The following is a 19,659-nucleotide window of genomic DNA, read 5'->3' as shown; positions in this document are numbered from 1 at the left end:
TGATAAGCCCTTTGCTCTGATATCTGTATGTGGCTGTTGGTTATGTGATAGCAAGATAATGTTACACTGATCTGTGTTGGATGTGTTGGGGGCTCTTTCTAATACAGAAGTCTCCAGCCTTTCCCATAGGGAGAGCTACATCTTAATACAGAAAACCATCCTGAGCTATTGGTAACATAGGGATTCTATAAGGATTCCCAACGGCCAAGTAACGTAAATACCATCAATAGAATAGCTCAGTCCTGCCCCAACGAGCAAGCAGAATTAGAGGCACAATGGATATATTGCAAAAGGTTTACCTGTGGAGTCCTCAACAACCAGTTTTGCCCCTTTGTTCTTGAGAGAAAGACTGGGAGAAGAAGAGAGAAGGAGATAGAGAGACAACTAGAGAAAGAAAGAAAAAGAAACAAAGAGAGTAGTGATAAGGTAAAAGATAAGAGAATGATCAAATTTGTTATGGGGAGAAGAAAGAAGAAACCAGCAAAAGCCTACAATGGAAATAAAAGAAAGAAGAGAAAGTAAGGAGAAAAAGAAAAAATAAGCAAAAAAAAGTGAAACAAAGGAGAAAAAGAAAAATGAAGCAAACTGAAAATAGCGAATAAAGGAAGAGGAAAGGAAAGGAGTGAAGAGCAAGATAGAAAGAAAAAGAAAAGAAAAGAAAAAGAACTATAATAGGAGTGAAAGGAAGGTGCAAAAGGAGAAAACAAAAGGGAAAAGGAAGGGAAGAAAAAAGCTAAGAATGTACCAGAAAAGGGGAGAAAAGGAGGGATGAAAAGGAATAAAAGAGAAAAGGAAAATTATAAAAAGAAATAAAGGGAGAATGGAAGTCAAATAAAAAAACAGGAAGCTGCAGAGAAAGAAGACAGGACTAAACAAAAGGAGAAGAAGAGGAAGAGAAAGAATCAGAGAAAGAAAGAAGTGGAGAAAGAGTGGGAGAGCAAACGAAGGAGAGAAAGCAAGAGAGATGAGAGAAAGGAAAAAGGCCTGGAAAATGAAGCACAGAAGGACTTGAAGGGTAAGAAAAAAAAAAGAAAGAAAAGTAGAAGAGCGAATGTAGGGGAGAAAAAGAGAAAGGAAAGTAAGAGGTAAACAGACTATAAGGAAAGAGAAAGAGATGGAAGACAGAAAGGTGATAACAACAGAAGAAAATTAGAGAAACTGCAAAATATGACAAAAGAAGGAAAAACATCAGAAAAATAAATACAGCTAGAGCAAAAGGCAAATATACACAGGCAGAAACAATTACCCATCCACTTTCAAGGCCTTCAGGTGCAGTTTTTAGGGTCGAGCCTGCGTTGCATGCGCTTGCGCATGCGTTTCGCAGGGAGACTCTTTTGTATTTGTAAAAGGGCTCAGAGCCCTGTCAACTTCACATCAGTGTTTTTTATTGGTTGGTGGGCTTCCCTAATAAAATCGGCTTGCTTTCATTAGTGGAAGGCACGCATATGGCATGCCTTTTCCGGTGGCTAGCCCTCCTCCAACGCAGCGACCAAGTACAGAAAACATGCGAGGCTCGCTCTTTTCCATCGGGCTCGTGGACTTTTTTTCTCTAATTTACGAGCCCGATCTCGCTTGGCAGAAGTCGAGCACTTTAGGTACTTGATTTCACTTTTTCGGGTTATGTACATAAATGCACTTTTGCCCGATAGGTGAAAAGTCGGGTTAGGAGTTTACAACGCGATCAGCTCTAACATGAGCAAACGCGAGACCCGATGCATTGTAAATGCTTGTTTAAAGTGCTCCCTTTACCGGGGGGCAGCTGCGTATTCTTAAACTAGCTGACAGAGAGTTATCATGTGCGAGTTGGTTCGAGGAAGCCTGCAAGCCACTGGTAGCTCATTATCAACCTACTGGAGTTACCTTTTCTAATATTATCAGGGTTGTAATACAGCATATTCTGTTGAGAAGTGATGTTGTGAACATGGCGATACCCTACTACATGGCATATCTGTGCTGTGTTGCATATGTATGACGTTTTCTAACATTCTGTGTGGTGTATATTTGAGACGAATGCTGTGAGCCATGTGATAGCCTACGGTATGCATGCTGGACATGTGAAAGTTTTCTTTCGATTGTATTCTGTTGTGTTTGGTGTACTGAAAATCAGGCTGTTGTACACTACCAAAATGTTTAATTTTCATTGCTCCTACCTGGTGGTCAACTTCCCATAAGATTCAGAGACAAAAACTGAGACGAATCTCATTAAAATATCAACCGATATATCAAGATAGCTTTGCATACGAAGCCTGTAAAGATCCCAGTGACTAGAAGAGCATCTAATAAAGAACTGAAATGTTCACTCAACACATCAATAATGCCTACACGGACATGCTGCTGGAGAAGATACCTTTAGAATTATTCACTTTCCTGTGCAGAGATCTGGATATGTGCGTGAAAATTGTTCTAATTTCTGCTGCTATGAGTACCTGAAATAAATGAGTTCCAGAAAGCCTTCCATTCTATGTGTTCATCTTATATATTTTAAGTTTTTCCAGTTTGTGGAAATTGTGCAGTTCATGGCAGGTTTCACTTTCATAGTTTTAAAACAGGTGCCTCACTGTTCTGTCATGTCTGATTTACAATGATACTTACTTTGAAACGTTTTTTTAATTAACTGTCCTTAAATATAGTATATTATAAGCTATGCAGGGAACCATTTTTCTAGACAATAACTATATGTTTCAAATGTTTTATCATGTCCTCATATTTAACAATCTAAAATAATTTTGAAGCCAGTGCATGTTCATGCAGGTAGATGCAATTACTGATAAACGTGGGACACATGAAAAGTAAAATGAAATGTCAAAATAGCAACTCATTCAGAGGGTTTCACTATCCACACAAGGCGAAATATAATAACTTTCAATATAAGATCTGTCTGCAAGTAGCTCTCTGCACCTAAACAATACCATACATTTAAATCAAAGATTAAACATATGTCTATGTTTACCAGCATGTAAATGAAAATTAAGGAAGTACTAAGCGACACGGAGGATGGATTGTCTGAGGAAAGAGACATGGAAAGGAGATGCTGGGCATAGGTAGGGATCTCTCTGATTAACTATTGTTATTCCTTTAAAAATATATAGGTCCATATTTATACTTTTTTAGTGCCGCAATTGCGTCATTTTTTGATGCAAAAGCAGCACAAACTTACAAAATACAATTGTATTTTGCAAGTTTACGCTGCTTTTGCGTTAAAAAGCGGCGCAAATGCGGCGCTAAAAAAGTATAAATATGGGCCATAGTGTCATAAATTCATAAAGGACTAAACCTGTTTCTTACCCTGACTTTGGTTTCGGAATAGCAGGTTCCATCGCTGCATAGATTCATCAATGCACATTTACTTCACACTGGTCCATAGACAAGGCTTTAAATTCAACATTTATTCCTGCATCATGGCATTCTAGGGTGTCCCAGATTTGTCATGAATATGGAATGTTAGCTGTGTAGTTTGTTCAGTGGATCTCTGAGGTGAAGCTTCTGCTGGTAATCAATTAATAGACTGCTGCTGCTGTTGGAAGTACCTGTTTCACTGAGCATGTCATACATTTTCTCACATGGATAAGGAAGATGTTTGAGAACTGATAAAAAAATGTGGGCTCATTTTAGTATCTAGAGCACTAACCATAATTTTCCATAAGAAAATCAAAAGAGGAAACTGTTTTCTTTCAAAGATGGTTCATCAAGTAGATGGGGCAGCATTTTTCACAGGATGACATCACTGTAGTATGACACCACCAATAAATGATTTATAGTGTGACTAAAATCTGTCATTGCCATTTATATATACTCCTTTTTGTGACCCCCAAAACCTGGCATTCACTACAATGCATTCCAAAGGGACAAAGATGACAGTCTTGGGTTCACTTGTAATTGCTTATAGCTTAGGCACCAAGCTCTATCAGGGCTCCACAGTTCTTGGAGACATTGCCCACTTCTGGTCCATACTGGGATCCCACTCTCAGCTCCATCAGTGCACCTCAGTTCACACATTACAAGCCCTCAGCCGTGCCCGTGGCAGAACCCCACACATGCGGTCTGCCAGAGCACCTCAATTCTTACAGTCATTACACACTGCTGTTCCCGTACTGGGACTTTTGGCGCAGCTCTATCAGTGCACCTCAGGTCACACACTCTAAGCCCCTCAGCCTTGCCAGAACCACACACACACTGTCTGCTAGTGCACTTCAGTTCTTACAGTCAGTACTCACTGCTGTTCAAGTACAAGGACCCCAGGCACAGCTCCATTAGTGCACCTCAGTTCACACACTCCAAGCCCCTCAACCATGCCAGAATCCCACACATGCTGGCTGCCAGAGCACTTCAGTTCTTACCCTCAGTACACTCTGCTGTTCCAGTGCTGGGACCTCAGGAGCAGATCCATCAGTGCACCTCAGGACACACACTCCAAGCCCCTCAGCTGTGGCCGTGCCAGAACCCCCCACACGCAGTCTTCCAGAGCACCTCAATTCTTACAGTTAGTACACTCTGCCGTTTCAGTACAAGGACACTCTGCTGTTTCAGTACTAGGCCTTCGGCCACTGCTCCATCAGTGCACCTCAGTTCTACCCCGGTGAGGTAACTTCCTTTCGTATACTGAGACCCTGCTCACATTCAGTTCCATTACAGCAGCTCAATTCTAAGATTCAGTCCCACTGGCAAGCCAACACTGGAACCAAAAGAGCAAAATACAGCTCAGGCAGTGCATCTCAAGTCTAACATCCAATGCCACTGTTGATGGGAACCACCACAGCTCCGCCAGATTACATCAATTCTAACATTCAGTGCACATTTCTTTTCAGTATTAAGCCTCACACACACATGCCCTTCAAGACTCCTTGCTTCTGTGGTTCAAAGGCAATGCCACTCCCGTACTGAGCCCCGTCTGCAGCTTCACAAGGGCACCTCCAGGCTAACACTCGGCAACACTGGCACACCAATACTAGGTTCCACACATAGCTCCATTAACATACCTCACCTCTGACCTTGTGTGCCAGTTACTGTTCCAGTACTGCAGTCCACATACAACTCTGTCAGTTCACCTCAGCCTTAACCTGCAGCGCCCCATTATTCCAATAAAGGAATTACACAGCACTTTGTTTCTCATTTCTCATCCGCTGCCTTTCTGTTATTTCAGCACTGAGCCGTGACACAGCTGTGGCTATACCCCCAATCCTGATCTGAAGCGCCCCAAAATTGCTCATTTTGACATACAACTCTGCTAATGCACCTCCTCCTGTTCTGCAGTGCCCCCTTCTGTTCCTCATTCTGACTTCTGTTTGACAACCTAGCAGGAGTAAATTAAATGTATGTCTACTCTCAATGTCCCCCCCCCACTTTTTTCTTTCCAGCTCTCAAAACCCCCATGTTAACAGTATTGTTCTTTTTTTCAACTGTTTATTTCTACTCCTCCCCTTTTTTTATTTCCCTCTTCCTATTGCTACTTCCTCTTTCAAACTTGTAAAAACTTGGCTATTTCTTTCCTAGTTTCTTCTCTTTTCTCTTCATCAGATGTTCATTCTTTCACTAATTTTTTCTCTTTCCTTCATAATTTGCCTTTTTTTTATTTGCTCTTTCTTTTGACTCGGTATGCATCCTTTCTCTTTTTTTTAGATCTTTCTTCCTTCCTTTCTCTGGTGTTTTTCTTATATTTATCTGTCAATTCAAGTCTTACAATAAATCCCTATTTTTCTTGTCTGTATTTGGAGGCCACAAGTTACTTGTCAGGCCCGAAGTGTCAAAGTGGTTTTCCCATTCGGTGTCTGAGGGAAATGTGTCATTACTTACAGTCCCTGGTTCTTTTGCTGCTTGTTTCTCTCACCATCTCTGTTTTTTCTCTAATGTTCATTTTTCTCTTATTTTTCCCTCTATCATTCGTTCGGTAGCGTCCTTCCCTTTTTTCTTTTGTCTCACACACTTGCTCTATTTTCATATCTTAGTGGTGTTTTCATTATCTCTCTTTCTTTCCCTTCTTTCTTTTATTTCTTTGCGACACCTTCTCTTTCTTCCCTCTGTCTGATTAATTCCTTTCGCTTCTCTTTTTCTGCCCCATCCGCTTTGTCTCCTGAGGCCTAGTTATCAATGGAGTAACAGGTGCAGTGGCACCAGGGCTCAGAGACCTCACTCAACTGTAATTACTGCTGTATTTTCCTGCCGAAATTGGAGTCAACCAATTTCCTTTCTTACAGGCCCCATGACACTGTTACTACGCCACTTGTCCTCTCCATCTTTACTCCCAACTCCCCCTTTCCTTTCACGATCCAATCCGTCCCAGATGATATTTTTGTTATGATGTTTTGAACATTACTCTCCAATGCCAAAATTGTATTTATGATGAAGGTTTATAGGATAATTGTATATGTTTTAAGATAGAGGAAGGAGTTAAATGGAAGTGGTTTATTTAACTCCTGTGCCACTGGATTCATATGGCAGGAAAAGACAAAATTATGAGGCAGGTTTGACCAACTTATGTGGCAAGAAAAGTCAAGTTATAAATAATTTAGAATGCCAATAACTCTAACTCAAGAAAATGCTAGACCTATTGCATTGCAAATGATTGTTTCAAATTGCACCCGGTTACCACTGACTTCAAGTCAGTGGTAATTGCATCTCCTAAATGCCCAAGTCGCATTTAAGAAATGCTTTGCACATCAGAATAGGATAGCAAATACGAATTCCTCTTTGTAATTTTCCATTCTGGGAATTGCATATTGTGATTTCCACAGAGTAGAAATAGCAATTTACGATTTCTTAAAGGCCTTTGTACATAAGAAAAGGCTGTTTTGCATTTCTTAACAGGTCGAAGTACCAATTCAGACCGTTAAGAAATGCAAAAGGGCTGTGTACATCTGGCCCATTGTCCTTTATATAAATATTGTCCCGGGGCTGCAAAGGACGGCTTTGCTTGCAGTGTGCATCTCTGTGGCATTTTGATATTACAGAATGGGTCACAGACCCATCTGCAGTCCCTTCTGTCACATGGATCATGCACGTGTAACATGTAAGCCAGATTATAGTAAGCAGCTTAGGGTTGTTTCCTCATTTGCATGACGGCAATTCCCATGCAAATGAGGGAGTGATTTTGACCTTGTACCTTTCCCATATTTTAGGTGTGGGCACAAAGCCTAGGAGGCTGTTGGGAGGTGCACAGATTGTGCATGACATACGTGGTTGTGCACAGTAGGTGCACCGCCCTGAGTGTTGCCCATGGGAGGATGGTCTGTGGGTCTCATGGAGTCTTCAATGCCCCCACCCACAGGTGGGTGCAAATACACACTACACCTACCTGAAGGAACCTGTTCTCCATCTTAAAAACAAGCATTGGCAAAGACAGTGGGTCTTGCCTTTGGGGCCTACTGGCTTTGCCAATGCCATTTGAGTATGCTGTGCAGCATTGGTAAGGTGGTGTACAGCATGGCGAGAAAAAAAAGGTGCAATGATGCGGCAGAAGTAGACGTGTTATTTTGAAGGTGTGTGCATGCACGATGACATGTGTGAACATTAGTCATTTAGCATGCATGTTTCAAAACTGATGTGGATGGCATTTTTTAAATTTACAAATTCAAGATCAATCTGTAAAATAAGCAATCTTGAAAAAGAAACAGCACAGACATAATAAAAAAGATTCAGGTGGAGGGACTGGTAGCAATTTGCATGGTGCCTCTGCCCCCCAAAATACTAAGAATAAGATATTTTAAAAAAGACAGTGGGTGTGGATGCGGGAAACAGAGGAAGGGTGAAGGAGGAGAAGAGCAGCTACATGGAGGGGGGAGAAGCGAATGAATGACAAAGCAACACAGATCGCTGGAGAGGAAAGCAGTCTGGCAGGGGAGAAGCACAGGAGTTAGTGTTTACAACATGAAGCCTTCTGCAGTATTTGGTGGAGGGGTGAGGTATACGGCGGATGGGGAGAAGCACTCAAGGTAGAGAGTCTGAATAACACATGCACATGCAATAACACATGCACTCTCACGGAGTGCAAAAAGGCAAAAAAAGAGGTTCTCTAAAAGTGAGCAGTGGAAGGATAAAAGCCAGCCAAACAGAGTGTTGATAAAGTTGTTATGCTCCAGGGGAGGGAAAAACACAAGGTGGACAGACTGGGAGAAGAAAATACACTGAATAAGAAACAAGCAAATGAGTTTAACAATCAACTTGCTGGTGGATATAATTATAAAATTGGGGTTTTACTTTGTAAGTCTAAAAAGCAGCTGGATTTGCCGTAAAATGCTTAGATTAATCATTATGATGATGCCACTGATTATTAGCACAGTGAAAATCGTCAGAGGAACTCACAAAGCTTTACCAAGGATATAATCAAACACCTGCCACAATGCCAGGGTCATACTTGCCACATAATACAGTACACAGCAGACTATACACATATTGTTCATCAAAAGACCAGCCGCCCTCTACACTGAATGGGTTTAATTAAAAAAATATAAAATGTGTGATGACGCCCAGCAGGGTGAAGCTACATGGGGGACAGCGGAGGTGGTGGCGAGAACGACATGCGAGCTTGCAGCACACGTAGAAAGAGTGCAGGGGGAGGGTGCAGAAGAGGAAAAAGTTTGAAAATGTAAGCACTCCTTTGGAGTACTTAAGAAAGAAGAACAAACATTTGCAATACAATAGGTCTCCCATTTGCTTGAGTTACAACTATTGCTGCTGTAAATGCATAACTGGACTTTTCTTGCCACATAAATTGGTCAACCCTGCCGCATAATTTGGTCCTCTCTGCCACATAATTCCAATGGCCCTGCATATAACCAAACCACTTCCATTTACCTTCTTCCTCTATCTGCAGCAAAAAATGAAAATATTGCCATTATTTATTATATTTTTTAAATAATTTTTACTTTGTGGCCGCACCAACATAGTGTGGGGACCCAAATATGACTGAGACAGAAAGAGCACATTGTGCGGTGAGTTATGGGGGAAAAATGGTTTGTAAAAGTAATACCTCCAAAACATTATGGGGCGAGTTTCCAAGTGCAGCTAATATTGTAGTATCTTGACTGTAACGCTTAGAATAGCCCCTAGAAGGCACCACTATAAAAATAAAATTTGTAAGAAACATGGGCATGCAACCATATAGTTAGCCCCTAGAGAGCATAACCACATGAAAACAGAATGGCAGAACGTAATGCAGTGTACCATATATTTAAACCCTTGAGGGAGTAGTGCATTACACATTTTCAGGCCTATTAGGCCTACTAACAAGCCTTCTAGAATAATATTACAAACAAGGCCCTTAAAGCACAAAGTACTCCCAGCTGTAAAACAAAAGTTTTAGCCATAGAACTTAAAAAGACACTGACTGGTGGGACAGGTTATTATTTTGCGGTCCCCCCAATCTAGTGTGGTGACCCAAAGATGCCCTGGACAGAACAAGTGTGTCATGCTGAACATTGTGATGGTGGTCCCATTGTCCTAAGACCACCACAAGGAGAGTTATGGGCAAAAATGTTTTGCCCCTGGAGGGTACAGTGCCTAACACATTTTCAGGCCTAGCAGGCCCGTACTACAAACAAGGCTCTTAAAACACAAACTTCTCTCGGCTGTAAAACAAAAGTTGCAGCCGTGAGAGAGCTTAAAAAGACATTGACTGGTGGGAGAGGTTACTATTTTGGGGTCCCCCCCACCATAGTGTGACCAAGACAGAAAGTGTGTGTCATTTTGTGGTGGTCCCATTGTCCTAGGACCACCACACAGTAAGTTATGGGCAAAAATGTTTTGTAAAAAGAATGCCCCACAAACCAGTATGGGGCAAGTTGCCGAGTGGAGCGAATATTGTAATATCTTGATTGTAATGCTCTGAACAGCGCCTAGAGAATACCATAGTAAAAATAGCATTTGTAAGAAACAGGGTCATGTAACAATATAGACATGAAAACAGAATGGCAGAGAGTAATACAATGTAACAATATATGTAACCGCTGAAGGTTGTAGTGCCTTACACATTTCCCGGCTTAGCAGGCCAACTGTAATGCTATTACAAACAAGGTCCTTAAATCACAAATCACTCCCAGCTCAGGGGTGTGGAATTTATTAAAATATCTACTTGTCCAGGGGACAGGTTGCTTCTCAAATCTACTTGTCCTGTAAAAAGATCTACTTGTCCCTTTGGTGCCATGTAGTGTGGCGACAAATTATGGCAGCAATTAATAGCCTCTCTGATTATGCCAGGGCTACTACCATAGTAGGGCTTGAATACTTGGAGTTTCAATCCCTACTGTAGCAATTTCCTTATTTTGCCACCTTTCTGCAGATCTGCATACTGGGGCTGGAGGAAGCAGTAAGCAATAGTTCCAGGGCTGGAATGCCTTTGAGTCTGCAAACCTACTAACCTGCATGTTTTAAAGATTTTTACCAGCTTCTCCCTAATATTTTCCCATAATAAGAAAGGTTGGACATTTACTCCTGACAATGGCAGAATTAGAACTTCTTCCAGGGTTGGGAAGAAAGTGGCTGGAGGGAAAATGAACTTGCAAATGCTCAATAGATTTTCACATGAGCAAATCTACACATCGTATTTACCCACGCTAAAATACAGTTCACAAATATTTTATAGGGGTACGACATATACCATGGGTGCACTTTTGTGACTTTCTTTAAGAATTTGGGGCCACAAGTAGGTAGGTTCAGATTTGTGACCTGCAAATTGCGAGTCGCAAATCCGAATGTAGGATGGTGTCCTTGACACCATCTGTGATTCGCAAGGGCTTCGCAAATGCCCACATCATGAATAATCATGAGGTGGGTCGCAATTTGCGACCCCCTCACGAATGGTGGCCTGCTGGAGACAGCAGACCACCATGTCTGTGACTGCTTTTCAATAAAGCAGTTTTTTTTGTAATGCAGCCCGTTTTCCTTAAAGGAAAACGAGATGCATAACAAAAACGAAAATTGAAACATTTTCGTTTTATTTTTTCAGAGCAGGCAGTGGTCCACAGGACCACTACTTGCTCTGAAAAAATGTTTACAGTGACATTCACAATGGGAAAGGGGTCCCATGGGGATCCCTTCCCTTTTGCGAAAGTGTTAGCACCCATTTGAAATGGGTGCAAACTGCGATTGGTTTGCGCCCGCGTTCGCGGTCACAAAACAATCCTACATTGCACTGCGAGTTGCAATTAGGAAGGGAACACCCCTTACTAATTGCGAGTCGCAAACCCGTTTTGTGATTCGGTAACCAGGTTACTGAATCGCAAAACTGGGTTTGTGCATCGCAATGTGCTTTTTGCACGTCGCAAACAGCGAAAGTCGCTGTTTGCGACATGCAAAAAGCTACCTACATGTGGGTCTTGGTCCCTAATTAGGTCTGGTGTTAACAAAGACATTTTGTGTTTATTAAACTTCTATTTCTCTCTCTTTCGGCTGGCTTTACTGTGAGTGATCGCATTCTGCTCTTCCACAAGGAGCATATTGCCACACAAAGTAGTTTTGTTCAGTGTCAGGAACTACAGTGGCAATCAGTGACGTAACGAAACTGGAGGGTGCCCCTTTGCAAAGAACATGGAGGAGCCCCCTCTCCAGACTCACTCAGGGCAGGTGCTGTGCTGACGGGGCCCCCTGGAGGGCGGCTGCGGGGCCTTTGTTATGCCGCTGGTGGCAACGTGTGCTTTAAGAGTTCAAAAACTTTTTGGGGGGGTTTTGCCAATGTTTGTTACAATGTTGAGGGCCTGGTAGCTCCCACAACAATAAAGTGTTACAAAAGCCATGTCAAAACAAGACACGCATTGATGAAACTAAAAGACTTATAAAAACATGTCAGATCAGTTGGCTTTGTCAGTGTTTGTTTATTTTCACGCTTCCCATAATCGTGTTGAAAATGGTTACACTGATTTTCCATTAGAAATATTTTTGGGAAATACTAGCATGCATCAACACATTTTACTAAATGACACTTCATTTGCATATAATCAGAGAGCATTCTGGGAGCATTATACTTAGCCTCTTAGCCTAAACTTTTCAAACATGTGTGTACATGTTTTTTTGTTTTGTACTGGAACAACGTCAGTAGTGAAGTGTGACCTTAAAACATTTATTTACAGCACGCACCCTAATAATGAAGGCTTTCAAATAATGAACCATAAATACAAGTTCGAACAGCATTATCTTTTGGAAACACATTACCTCAACTGCAGAGAGTTCAACTCTCTGTAAACAGGCAGCCAAAGGGTTTGTGCTGCAGGGGGTTGGGCCTACTTGTCCCAAGGACAAAGTAAACATAAAAACTTGTTGACCTTGACCCCAAACAAGATGTCCCGGGCGATAGGAATTCCACATCCCTGCAGCTGTAAAACAAAGGTTCCACCTATGAGAGAGTTTAAGAAGACATTGAATGGTGGGAGAGGTTACTATTTTGGACTCCCTACCCACCAATCTAGTGTGGACACCCAGAGATGACCTAGACAGAAAGAGTGTGTCTTGCTGAGCGGCTTGGTGGTGGTCTAATTGTCATAGGACCACCACAGGCTGAGCTATGGGCAAACATGTTTTCAAAAAGAAATGTCCCTCAAAGCATTATGGAGTGAGTTTCCTGAGTGCAGTGAATACAAGAGTATTGGCTCTCCTGCTGTGCCGGTAGAACTGCTTTGAGGAGTTATGTGTTTTTTCCTGTGCTGAATGCTCCAGTTTGTATATTTTTCAACTGCTATACTTGTTCAGTGGTACTCGTGGAAAGCGCTCCTAAGATCAAGGTTGCACTATATGAAACTTCATGTAGTCATGTAAATTGCTCCTTCAATCGAGTTTGTGCTTTTTGGAACTTCACTACCTCATGTAAAGTGCTCCTCCGATTGAGTTTGTGCTCTAAGAACTTTTTTAAAATAAATTATTAAATAAATTAAAAAGAACCCTGTAGGAAGTTGGCTCTGTATGTGCTATTTCAAAGTAAGGAATAGCATGCACAGAGTCCAAGGGTTCCCCTTAGAGGTAAAATAGTGGTAAAAATAGATAATACTAATGCTCTATTTTGTGGTAGTGTGGTCGAGCAGTAGGCTTATCCAAGGAGTAGTGTTAAGCATTTGTTGTACATACACATAGACAATAAATGAGGTACACACACTCAGAGACAAATCCAGCCAATAGGTTTTGTATAGAAAAATATATTTTCTTAGTTTATTTTAGGAACCACAGGTTCAAATTCTACATGTAATATCTCATTCGAAAGGTATTGCAGGTAAGTACTTTAGGAACTTCAAATCATCAAAATTGCATGTATACTTTTCAAGTTATTCACAAATAGCTGTTTTAAAAGTGGACACTTAGTGCAATTTTCACAGTTCCTAGGGGAGGTAAGTATATGTTAGGTTAACCAGGTAAGTAAGACACTTACAGGGCTTAGTTCTTGGTCCAAGGTAGCCCACCGTTGGGGGTTCAGAGCAACCCCAAAGTCACCACACCAGCAGCTCAGGGCCGGTCAGGTGCAGAGTTCAAAGTGGTGCCCAAAACACATAGGCTAGAATGGAGAGAAGGGGGTGCCCCGGTTCCGGTCTGCTTGCAGGTAAGTACCCGCGTCTTCGGAGGGCAGACCAGGGGGGTTTTGTAGGGCACCGGGGGGGACACCAGCCCACACAGAAATTTCACCCTCAGCAGCGCGGGGGCGGCCGGGTGCAGTGTAGAAACAGGCATCGGGTTCGCAATGTTAGTCTATGAGAGATCTCGGGATCTCTTCAGCGCTGCAGGCAGGCAAGGGGGGGGTTCCTCGGGGAAACCTCCACTTGGACAAGGGAGAGGGACTCCTGGGGGTCACTTCTCCAGTGAAAGTCCGGTCCTTCAGGTCCTGGGGGCTGCGGGTGCAGGGTCTCTCCCAGGCGTCGGGACTTTAGGTTCAAAGAGTCGCGGTCAGGGGAAGCCTCGGGATTCCCTCTGCAGGCGGCGCTGTGGGGGCTCAGGGGGGACAGGTTTTGGTACTCACAATATCAGAGTAGTCCTGGGGTCCCTCCTGAGGTGTTGGATCTCCACCAGCCGAGTCGGGGTCGCCGGGTGCAGTGTTGCAAGTCTCACGCTTCTTGCGGGGAGCTTGCAGGGTTCTTTCAAGGCTGCTGGAAACAAAGTTGCAGCCTTTCTTGGAGCAGGTCCGCTGTCCTCGGGAGTTTCTTGTCTTTTCGAAGCAGGGGCAGTCCTCAGAGGATGTCGAGGTCGCTGGTCCCTTTGGAAGGCGTCGCTGGAGCAGGATCTTTGGAAGGCAGGAGACAGGCCGGTGAGTTTCTGGAGCCAAGGCAGTTGTCGTCTTCTGGTCTTCCGCTGCGGGGGTTTTCAGCTAGGCAGTCCTTCTTCTTGTAGTTGCAGGAATCTAATTTTCTAGGGTTCAGGGTAGCCCTTAAATACTAAATTTAAGGGCGTGTTTTAGGTCTGGGGGGTTAGTAGCCAATGGCTACTAGCCCTGAGGGTGGGTACACCCTCTTTGTGCCTCCTCCCAAGGGGAGGGGGTCACAATCCTAACCCTATTGGGGGAATCCTCCATCTGCAAGATGGAGGATTTCTAAAAGTTAGAGTCACTTCAGCTCGGGACACCTTAGGGGCTGTCCTGACTGGCCAGTGACTCCTCCTTGTTTTTCTCATTATTTTCTCCGGCCTTGCCGCCAAAAGTGGGGCCTGGCCGGAGGGGGCGGGCAACTCCACTAGCTGGAGTGTCCTGCTGGGTTGGCACAAAGGAGGTGAGCCTTTGAGGCTCACCGCCAGGTGTGACAATTCCTGCCTGGGGGAGGTGTTAGCATCTCCACCCAGTGCAGGCTTTGTTACTGGCCTCAGAGTGACAAAGGCACTCTCCCCATGGGGCCAGCAACATGTCTCGGTTTGTGGCAGGCTGCTAAAACTAGTCAGCCTACACAGATAGTCGGTTAAGTTTCAGGGGGCACCTCTAAGGTGCCCTCTGTGGTGTATTTTACAATAAAATGTACACTGGCATCAGTGTGCATTTATTGTGCTGAGAAGTTTGATACCAAACTTCCCAGTTTTCAGTGTAGCCATTATGGTGCTGTGAAGTTCGTGTTTGACGGACTCCCAGACCATATACTCTTATGGCTACCCTGCACTTACAATGTCTAAGGTTTTGTTTAGACACTGTAGGGGTACCATGCTCATGCACTGGTACCCTCACCTATGGTATAGTGCACCCTGCCTTAGGGCTGTAAGGCCTGCTAGATGGGTGTCTTACCTATACTGCATAGGCAGTGAGAGGCTGGCATGGCACCCTGAGGGGAGTGCCATGTCGACTTACTCGTTTTGTCCTCACTAGCACACACAAGCTGGCAAGCAGTGTGTCTGTGCTGAGTGAGAGGTCTCCAGGGTGGCATAAGACATGCTGCAGCCCTTAGAGACCTTCCTTGGCATCAGGGCCCTTGGTACTAGAAGTACCAGTTACAAGGGACTTATCTGGATGCCAGGGTCTGCCAATTGTGGATACAAAAGTACAGGTTAGGGAAAGAACACTGGTGCTGGGGCCTGGTTAGCAGGCCTCAGCACACTTTCAATTGTAAACATAGCATCAGCAAAGGCAAAAAGTCAGGGGGCAACCATGCCAAGGAGGCATTTCCTTACAAACCCCCTACAGCTTGCACTTTTGTGCGCAGACACCACAAAGAAACAGTGGCGTGCCCAAAAAGAGGAAGAGAAAGAAACAACATAAGGCCACATAGTGTGAAGCGAAGAGGCAAAAGAAAAAAGTAGTGCACCACACTAAGCATTTATGGCCAATTGCGCAATAATCTAGGGTCAATCTCCAAGACGGTAACAAAGCAGCCTCAAGGCGGGACAAACGTAAAACATTTACCTACGAAATCAAGGGTATTTTGAAAGGCAGGCCAAGGAACAAATGAAATTGATGGGTGTGAGATGGGCGCGTTGCACGCCCACGGATGTAGATTACAACATGTCGAGAGACAGCTCTTGCCCTCTGCCTAGGTTCGACCTAAAAAACTAAAAACGTGCTATGATGCAGCCAGTATTGTCCACATCACAGGGCTTTATATTTTTTAGCCATGTTGGACAGCAGGCCATGCTACTGTGCAACAGGTTTGAAAAACCAGGGGGGACGAGGGATGTGTGGGGGAACAGAGACAGAGTACCAGATGTGGGAATGGGAGGAGCTGAAGAAAAGCCAGCAGGATTGGAGGTTGAAGAACTAGTGCCTCAATCATGGCAGGAGCAGTGGACGGGCACTGATTAAGTTAGATCAATCGGTGCTTGGTCCGTCGTGCTCCACAGAGACAAACTGAAGTGACGTTTTGCCCGCCCTGACCAATTAGGTGGCAGTAAAGAAGAGTGAAATTGAAGCCAACAAATGGCAAGCAATGGGTGAGCTGAAAGCCCTTTATTGAAAACAATAGCGCCTCGCAATCAAGCGCATGTACTAGCACATGACCTTGCAGGCTTAACCCTAATGAGGATGGGCCATTTCTAGTGAACATGGAAGCCATGGTTTCAAACCCGGCTCCATACTGTCATTGAAATAGTGTCCTAGCTACAAGCACAAACTGTCAGAGTGTGTGCCTGCAATGTAGGTAGCATATGTTTTTCTGTAGAAGTGCACGATCTACCAGTGTGCTCCATGGTACTCAGTTAAGAGTTTGCTGTGGTGCAACACAAGACAGTATGCTTGCAATGTGCTGCCTGTTGTTTTAATTGTTTTTTTTACACTGCCCCGATTTAATTTGAGCACACTTTTCCTATGAAAACTTTGGCGCACGTAAGGGTAACACATTCCTGTAAAAACATATGTCTCTGTACCTTTCATTTTGGCCTCTTCTGCATTCTTGAGCCTCTGTCGTATTCTCTCCAGATCCCTGAGCAATCTGTCCGCCTCTTTCATGAGTTCCTCAATGGTGGAATTCAAGTTGACAAGCTCCTGCAGCTCCTTCACATTTTCAAAAATGTCATCAACCTCTTGCCTTGGGAGAACGACAGAACAAACATAACCACGGTGTTACTGTTGTACAAGATATCTTTTGGGAACGCACCCCCTAGCCAGGGCAGAGACTCCTATGGGACAATTCTGACTTCGGAAACATAAAACAACAGATGGTGCCCACGAGAAAACCCCTACCTCCAATTTGTAAAAGTGTATTATATTTCCTTGGCCATTAACCACACATGTGGGAGTATTTTGCATGTAAAGAAAGTGGTATCATTAAAGACCACCCAAGAGACTTTAATTAATACGTTTTGCTGGTGTACGAAATATAAAGTGGTTTACTCAGCGTAGACATACCTCTTCCATACAGAAGTAGAGACATTTCACGAAAATCTTGGATATAGCCAAATACCATTGTGGAGTGTCAAACTGTATGTGTGCGCTGTTCTAACATGCGTGTCCAGCAAAAGATGTTACACAATTTGTCATGCGTTTCACAGATGGTTAACCCTCCTGCTGACGTATGGAGCAGGGGACGGGACAGACAGAAATAAAACAACCATATACAACATGGAGGAACGAAAACTGAGAAAAGGGGTGGGGACAAACAGAGGCATGCCTACCGTGAGAGCCTTGCACCGCAGCAGCACGTGGGACCCTTCCTCGTATGAGTAGGAGAAAGACATGTACAGTGCTCAAGATCACTTCAGGAGTAAACTATCCTTTTGCCATGTTTGCGTGATATCTAAAGCCACTATAGAAGGCGCTTTGCAAGGAAATACTGATGGCTTGATACTTGTGAGAAAAATGTCATCAAGAAAATCCTAATGGCTAAGTGCTTGAAATTAAATGAAGCAAAAGTAGATAACGAGTACATACAGCAAGCCATGGTTATGCCACACTTTTGACTGAAGACCTTGTATTATACCTTGCATTACTCGTGTTTCTTCAGTAGAGTGGGTCCATCATTCAACTCGAGGACTATTTAATACAGAGCTCCCTAGTAAAATACAGCTCTCTTGCCCCCATACTAACCATGGGGCACTTGTTTAATTTTTGTGTGGTCCCAGAGATGAGTAAGTTAGTTTGCAAGATGATGACAGACTGCTGTTCCCAAATAAATTGTCCTTACTTCAAAGTCTCTGAAAGCTTCTACAGAGATGCAGCCTTGGTTTCCCCTATCCTCTCCCCATGCTGTCAAGGGCTGTGGGGTATGTCTGGAGAGCACTTTCTCTCAAGTTACAGATCCTCAAATTAGAACATTGTACTCCTTATTCTGACAATGCCCTAGGTTCTACAGTTAGACACCGCTTGCTGACCATTGACAGCAGAAGGGCGGTGCTATGAAATCTTCAAAGATGCCTGACTAGTAAGAATCTCAGCAACAAAGGAAAGGAGATGGAAGTTGGAGACCACGGTTCTTCCTTAACAAATTAAAAAGTTCCTCACCAGGACGTTAGAGGCAGGTGACCTGCTCTGTAAGAGATATTATGACAACCCTCTACCATCCAATTATAAAAGGAGCAGGGAGGTTGCTTCTTAAATCTACTTGTTCTATAAAAAGATCTACTTGTCCATTTGAGGCCATGTAGTGCGGCAGCAATCTCATTATGTAAGAGCTCTGATAATAGCCTCTCTGATTATGCCAGGGCTACTACCATAGTAGGGCTTGAATACTTGCAATTTCAAACCCTCCTATAGCAATTTCCTTATTTTGTCACCTTTTCACAGAGCTACATACTGGGGCTGGAGGAAGAAGTAACCAATAGTTTCAGGGCTGGAATGCCGTTGAGTCTGTAAACCTACTAACTTGCATGTTTTAAGGATTGTCTCCAGCTCTTCTCTAAGCTTTTCCCATTATGAGAAATTTTTGAAATTTACTCCTGATAATGGCAGAAGTAGAAGTTCTTCCAGGGTTGGAAAAAAGTGGTTGGAGGGAAAGTGAACTTGTAAAGGCTCAATAGATTTTCACATGAGCTGATCTACACATGCATATTTGCTCGTGCTAAAATACAGTTCACAAATTTTCTGGGAGTACGATTTTCTGATCTACTTCTGAAAGTTCTTGTGAATTCATGAAAGCCACTAATTAAAAGACATATAAATGGGTGCAATTTTGTGACTTTTTTAAAGAATTGGGTCCCTAGTTAGGTCTGGGGTTAACAGAGACATTTTGTTTTTATTAAACTTCTATTTCTCTCTATCTATGGGCTGATTTTACTGTGAGTGATCACATTCTACTCTTCCACAAGGAGCATATTGGCACATAAAGTAGTTTTGTTCAGTGCCAGGAACTACTGTGGCAATCACTGGTGTAACGAAACTGGAGCCCCCAACAAAGAACATGGAGGGGCCCCCAACCCAAGCCCACTCAAGGCAGGTACAGTGCTGAGGGAGACCCTGAAAGGGGTCTGTGGGGCCTTTGTTACATCACTGGTGCCAATGTGTGTGTTTTTGAGACCAAAAACCTTTTTTTTTTCTTTTAGCCAGTGTTTGTTACAATGGTGAGGCCCTGGCAGCTCCCACAACAATAAAGTGTTGCAAAAGCCAAGTCAAAACAAGACAAGCATTGACAAAACCAAAAGACTCACAAGAAATGTTGGATGGGTTGGCTTCGCCAGTGCTTGTTTATTTTCATGCTTCCCAGAATATTGTTGAAAATGGTTACAGTGATTTTCCATTAGGAATATTTTTGGGAAATACTAGCATGCATCAACACATTTTTTCCAAATGACGCTTCGCAGAAATAGCACCTAAAATTTCATAGTAGCAAAACTTTTTTTTTCCAACTTGCATTT

At 43.3% G+C, this 19,659-nt stretch overlaps 1 protein-coding gene across 2 annotated transcripts in view; it reads right to left on the bottom strand.

Moving 5' to 3' along the window:
- Positions 1 to 19,659, bottom strand: part of LAMB4 (laminin subunit beta 4) — a 724,082-nt gene that overhangs the window by 176,421 nt on the left and 528,002 nt on the right. For both annotated transcript variants that reach the window (XM_069229818.1, XM_069229820.1), the window contains one exon: positions 16,738 to 16,898. In XM_069229818.1, coding sequence (XP_069085919.1) covers positions 16,738 to 16,898 — 161 coding nt within the window. The remainder of the gene's footprint in view (positions 1 to 16,737; positions 16,899 to 19,659) is intronic.

Source organism: Pleurodeles waltl, chromosome 4_1 (genome assembly GCF_031143425.1).
Source record: "Pleurodeles waltl isolate 20211129_DDA chromosome 4_1, aPleWal1.hap1.20221129, whole genome shotgun sequence".
Lineage (NCBI taxonomy): Eukaryota > Metazoa > Chordata > Amphibia > Caudata > Salamandridae > Pleurodeles > Pleurodeles waltl.
The sequence above is the reverse complement of the archived record's forward strand: the minus strand, read 5'-3'. Positions and strand labels throughout refer to the sequence as shown.